The sequence below is a fragment of the Haliotis asinina genome, chromosome 6, assembly GCF_037392515.1.
Source record: "Haliotis asinina isolate JCU_RB_2024 chromosome 6, JCU_Hal_asi_v2, whole genome shotgun sequence".
Lineage (NCBI taxonomy): Eukaryota > Metazoa > Mollusca > Gastropoda > Lepetellida > Haliotidae > Haliotis > Haliotis asinina.
In genome coordinates, this window is record NC_090285.1 from 42,833,712 (window position 1) to 42,840,748 (window position 7,037).

Genomic DNA, 7,037 nt, shown 5'->3' on the forward strand with positions numbered 1-7,037 from the left:
GAAAATACCAGCACAGCCTTGTAAGCTATACCCTACCAGCAGCTGCAGACAGTACATGACTAATACAAGAGGTGAGTAGTGGAGGCGAGTACTGGAGGCATCATTGAGGGCCTGACCTAGTCTGCGTGTCCAAGACCAGGGATTAGATACGCCAGGCTAAATTGTAATATGGTACAGGTCCAGCACTGTAATGGAGCTAATTAAACTCCTCACAACCTGGTACTGGAATTAGTGACTTAAGCCAAGGAACCATTGTTTACCTAGGACAGCCAATGTTATCACAGGTTTTATTTGATCTGAAAACATTTGAAAGATTGGTAGCTTACAAGCACAGATAACAGCAATTTGCTGAAGTGGATACTTACCTTTCATTTACATGGCAAGTTGTGCTGAGTAAGCAAATTGAGCACCAGTCAAAGAAACAGTTGCTGATTTGGCAAATTTAAAGTATCCACTGATATTTGATCATGATACAAGAATGACATTTTGTTGATACAGTTGCAATGATATTTCAACTATGATAAGGTTGATTCTGCTGATAAGGAGAATCAAAAACCTGGAATCTACAAATAAGCATCAACTGATGTTCATGCAAGATAAATTTATAACTGAAAAAAAAAACCCACAACAAATAACGTAGGTTCATCTAATATGCAGTTATGATCAAAATCCAGTAAAAATTGAAGAATGATAAATTTTCTTTGTCTTTGTCCATCTGTTCTGACAGCCTTCACACCAACAATGTTGGCAAGTGTGTAAGTTTGTCGGTGGGTATGTGGTTGAGTTTTGAGTGAGTTACATCAAAACATGTAAGCTTAATGTCAAAAAACAAAAATGGTTCTACTCCTGTTAGACTTTGATGAAACACATGGGCATGAACATGGTGCTGTCATACCTAGATACTTAGTCAGGGTGAACAAGGTCTCAACTTGAATCCACAATCACAGGATCCTGGGGTGACCAAGGGAAGCAACTCACCACAGCTAATCACAAGCCTTTGATCAGTTATTGTCCTTGCTCCACCATGTTAATTGACAACAGATGAGACACAGATCATAGTCATCTGTTGTTGATAAGCCAGACAGTCATGCTCAAAGCAAATACATGCAGTGCCATGTAATTAGTGTACAATGAAGGAGGTGAATGTGACTGGATGTGTATATAATATATATCTTAAGAATAACCAAAATGAACATGTGTAACATGCAACACAGAAAACAGCTTAAAACAGCATTGCATAATGAAACTGATGTTCATGTTACTACATTACAAATCAGTCATTGTTTGACAAAACTTCTTCAAAAACAGTGCAGTGTAGATATATAAAGTTATTTCAATGAGGTGACTATAAATGAATGGGCCGTTTGCCATTTTACCACAATCAGCAATATTCCAGCTATACATAAATCATCAATTCTGGCCTAGACAAACCAGTGATTGATACTCTGAGGTATGGTAGGTATGGTGGTCCACCAAGTCACCAGAATGATTCAAGAGCTTTGACGAAGCCTTTTCTTATGCACCCATGTCTCACATGAATGACTTGGCTTCACATGTAAATTTAATCAAATGACATGAAGTTCAATATCTTAGTTCACATGAGAGAAGACAAGAAGTTAGGAATATAAATTTGCATAATGGAAGTATGAACACTGATTCTCATATCAGACATGGACAAGACGGAGGCAAGATGTACAGACACAGGTGCATTTGCAGGAACAGCAAGAGTGTTTGGTACAGCACACATGGAAACCACTAAACACTAAATGTTCAGTCTGTTCAGTGGAATGTTGAATAAATAATGTATGATGTTTGACTAGGTTGGACAAGTTATTACTATATTACTAGTTATTACCTCTGATGATGACAATGGTTGAGCATGATGTTGCTAAGGATACTCATATTGACAAAGTTCAGCAAGATGTTGCTATAGATACTTACAATATTAACATAAATGAGCAAGATGATTCAATAAGTCAAGCTTGATGTTGACATGGTAAGTCAGACATGCAACTACAGGTAAATACTGATGTTACTGATAGAGCTTATATAAATTATGTCTAACATAAGTCTGCACAGGCATATCACAGATATATTGCAGACATATGATTCATCACAGACATCAGAGTGGAGATAAGGTTTGTAGGAATCTCACAACATTGATATGTGCAGTATATTTGAGATGTAATGAGCTCCTGTGGACTACAAGGTGGATAGATAATTGTGACACACTTCAGTATGTGGCTAGACATGACAGGACAGTCTGAAGACATAGTGGACATGTCAGACAAACTTCATTTGCAAGGAACAGATTAGAAACACTGAAGATAATGTGAATACATGACACAGATGTAAGTACAGTGTGTTTTAGAAAAGAATGAACAATGTGACAATTTCATTCAAGAGAGGATCAGACTTCAGTACAATGAGGCGATTTGACACAAGAGAACACTCAAAAACATCAACATAACTGAAGAAATAAGTGCCACACAGGCAGAGATGAGAGACTTGGGTACAAGAGTCTGGACAGATACAATGACTTAAGTGCAAAATGGCTGGAGATGACAGACGTAAGTACAATGTGGATAGGCACACTCACTTTAGTGCAACATGGCCCGACGGGACAGTCTTCAGTATAATGTGAATAAGATTACACTCACTTTAGTGCAACATGGCCGGACGGGACAGTCTTCAGTGTAATGTGAATAAGATTACACTCACTTTAGTGCAACATGGCCAGACGGGACAGTCTTCAGTATAATGTGAATAAGATTACACTCACTTTAGTGCAACATGGCCAGACGGGACAGTCTTCAGTATAATGTGAATAAGATTACACTCACTTTAGTGCAACATGGCCGGACGGGACAGTCTTCAGTATAATGTGAATAAGATTACACTCACTTTAGTGCAACATGGCCAGACGGGACAGTCTTCAGTATAATGTGAATAAGATTACACTCACTTTAGTGCAACATGGCCAGATATAATGGATTTGAGCACAATGTGAATAAGATACATGACTTATGTGCAACATGTCTAGAGATGACAGACCTGAGTACAATGAGGATAGGCACACTCAGACAAGTGCAACATGGCCAGACAAGACAGTCTTGGGTACTATGTGGATAAGACACAATGATTTAAGAGCAACATGACTAGAGATGAAGTGCAACATGTCAAGAGATGACAGACTTCAGTATTCTGTGGTTAGACAGCATGACATAAGTACATGGCTAGATATGAGAGAACTTAGGACAACATGGATAAGGAAACCGATATATGTGCAAGTTTGACACAGAAACTTGAGCATAACAAGAACAGAAGTGGATAGATACACAGACTTAAGTACACCATGGTGAGAGTGACTTGGGTACATTGTGGGTAAGTGCACTGACTTCAGTATAACATGGATAAAATCAGAGATAGTTGACAAACACATTGACATATGAAAGATGAGAGATTTGAGAACAATGTGACAGTCAATGTGACTAGACAGTCAATGTGACTAGACAGTCAATATGACTAGACAGTCAATGTGTACAAAGTGTAAAACTCACCACCTGTTGACGGGACTACTTCATCTGGGGAACAATGAGCAAGCAGGATTAGAAGGGTTAATAAGCATATATTGGCACTTAATGTGTTAATTCAGAATGTAATTGTTATGGAATTTAAACTACTAAACAAAAGGTTCAATCGGTTAGTAATGTCATGACGTGAAAACATCAACAATGTCTACATATTCAAAAGATCAAACTAGTTCATTAAACATTTGAAATATTTCTGGATTGATAACAAAATTGAACTTCTGTGATAGAATAGTACTCAGAATGCAACTTCACACATGAGAGAACGTCACACAGCACATAAAATGAAGAAAGTGTATGTTCACTGCCAGACTGGGTGACTCACATAGCAAAAGGAATGAACGTGTTCATGAAATAGTTTTAATTTTCAGGTCCTACAATTTTCGGTTTTGGTATTGTTTTTGTACTTATATAGTGCATTAACAACCATTAGGCAACATTTCTTTGAAGAAAGGATAGACAAGGGACAGTAATAATAGACCATAGAAAAGGAAAAACCATGTATTTTTATCAAAACAGCTTAAACTGGTAGGCTTTTATGTTTACATAATGCCATTTAGGAAGTGGTCAAATGTAACATAGGTTATATTTGGGATTACACTTTTCTTACAAATTCTAGTAATCGGTTTTAGTTGACTCCCCTCTGGGATTCAAACCCACTCCCTAAGATTTAGGCACCTAATTCCCAGCACAAAAGTCTGCCACCCAACCCACTGAAGCTTTTATTGATAGACTTTTTGACAAATTTTATCATGCATAAATAACCTGAAAGCCACAAACATTTTCTAAATTTGTTCACAACTGTTGGCCATTAACAGTCAAAAGTTATAAAATATTTATATCTATAAATATTAACATTTTACGATGAATATTTTTAACTTTATTTCTGACATTCACATTTACTGGAATTTGTTTTGGGAGTTACTCTGGGCCAGAATCTTTCTCTCATGTTGATGTTTTGAATTCTCATGTGTCTTAATGCATAACCTTCCCCATTAATGCACTTAATACAATTGACACCCAGTCATTACACATATTTAATTCAGATAAATCAATATCAAGTATTACTCATCGCCTGTCTAGTCCAGGAATTGTTACCATTCAAAGTTCTCAAGAATAAATAACCAATTTTAAGAGCATGAGTCACAAATCTTATTCTAAGATGTCAATTCCCCAAGGCCACGGAACAGTTCCAGTCTTTCATAAAAATATTCCCCTGCCAATAAATATTTTGATTGGCATACAAACATGGAATACAAGCTTTTATAACTACTTCCCTTTAAGATCCTAATCAAACCAGTGATTAAGACACAGTTGGCGATAAGCTGACGCCACGAACAATATCCTTGTGACATTAATGAGAACATGTAAAGAAAGATAACCAGGGCATTCCCTCCCCTTGTCAATGCATGTTTCCTTCCTTACAATGAGCTGATTACACCCCAGTTTGTTAACGACCCCGCGGTTACATGTATGAGCCATGTTGAGCTAAAGACTCATTTATGATGGTCTCTGATCATTAACTCTTTAAATGGCTTCCTAACTAGCATGCATATCCGTTAATCTGTCACCAGGATCTAAGCAACTGGGGAACAAGGAGGACGGCCTGCTCTCTCTGCATCTCTGTCACAGAATGACAGGCCATTAGAGTAAATATGAACAGCAGATAGTGTGTAACAAACAATTTAATTAAAAGAAGAAAAAACTTTCCTGTCAAAATTGACTGCTAATAGATGATTTTCCATATCCATGTCATTCACTAAATCATAATCATTAATCTTGTGAAATTAGTCTTAAAATGAACACACAAGGAGAAAAAGACAAAAAAACAAACTATTATTTTCTTTTAAGACTGAAATGAAGAACTGAAAGTTTCATTTACAATAACAGAAATTTTCTTCATCAGTGTATAGCAGTGACTGGATCAAAATCAAACAACCAATCAAATATTAGGTATCAGTTGATAGATATCTCAAGAAAACCATCACTGAACATCAGATCACAGTGACCTGGCTTTCATTTTCTGAGGAAGACGCTCAGTCAGCATACATTTAGTATTCATTGTTTCACAACAACGTGTATAAACAAGTTTGCAAAGACATTTCCTGAGCACAAGTTCTTGGAAATTTAGAATATAATGACTACACTGTTAAAGCCAAATAATTCTTTTCTGTCCTAAGGGATTTGGACAAAATTCTAATGATAGGCCTTGAGGGGTCTTCAAGGACAGCACAATAATTTACATATTCATGTTGTCAGAATTCTGGCAGAGAAGAGGTGGCGTTTAGAAATTTGGTTAGCTTCAATAAAATTCTCAATCATGAAAATCTAACGAGTCTATGGCAGCCTAACTTGGCCTGATTTGAAACAGGATGACATTCAGTCTTGGCTTGTATGTACACGTTAAGGAGAAATTATGTTGTTCTTAAACTATTAACATTCATATTTCCTGTAAAAGGTCTTAAAAATGGTAAGCAGTTGTAAGAAATTTACTTTCTAATTTCTCTATTATCATATAAATCAATCCCCAAGCAAAGAATCACAGATAGAAAATAAATTTCAGTTGTTCTTACACAATTACATTCAGACAAGCTGACAATTCTTTTTCTGATGCAGTGTATCACTTTCCACTTATTTACGTATCCACTGAGTTGAAAATACAGCTGAATCTCCTTTGTCTATAAAGTACCTGTATTTTTAAAGCAATGTGAAATAAAAATATATCTTATCCAAAGGTTCTGTGAACACCCTCTAACAGAACATGGTCATGGGGTTCGACCCCACTTCTAACCACTGGTAATAACCATTAATCCAATGGAAACTATATTCATTCAAACGTTTGGGTTGGACTTAAAGCAAGTGCCTGTTTGTGCACTGTGAGGACAAGAGGCTGCACGCATCACTGTCCATATCACTGTTCCCTGATGGTGAGAGAGTGGAATCGACAAAATGGATGCAATTCATTTAACTGTTGATCTTACCCTAAACTCCACAAATTACCATAGTCAATATTTATGTAAATGTTGACTCCATCTGAAGGTGGCAGCTGAAGACTAAACACACAGCCTCAAGGCTTGGACACAGGAAGCTCACATTCTAAATCAGCAACGGTACTGCACGTGTTCAATTTTCAAAAGGTGTTGAAGTTTGCTTGCAACAAAGAACAGAATTGAGCTGTATTCTGTGATGATCCTTGTAATGATAAGAGGGTAGCTCTCTCCTAATGGACACCAGTTGGTTGTGGACCTCAAGTGGAGGCAAACACCACAGGGCATGACCTCAGTTGGTCACTATCCCCAGGACATCCTCTGACCATCCATGTGCATGACTGACATTCAGGCCCTTGTCCAGATGTGTGGTCACTCAGTGTGCATTAGTCTGTCACACAGTCCTTCAGTTATATTATTTTCCCTACTGCCAAGCCCTTTCTCCAATGTTAAAACCCTA

The 7,037-nt window shown here is 37.2% G+C and overlaps 1 protein-coding gene across 1 annotated transcript in view; it reads right to left on the minus strand.

The window, feature by feature from the left end:
- LOC137287310 (protein kinase C-binding protein NELL2-like) overlaps positions 1-3,645 on the minus strand; it is a gene marked incomplete at its 5' end in the record, with an annotated part of 96,005 nt that extends 92,360 nt beyond the window's left edge. The window contains one exon of the mRNA XM_067819549.1: positions 3,561-3,645. Within this exon, the coding sequence (XP_067675650.1) occupies positions 3,561-3,645 (85 nt within the window). The remainder of the gene's footprint in view (positions 1-3,560) is intronic.
- Between the last annotated feature and the right edge of the window lie 3,392 nt (positions 3,646-7,037).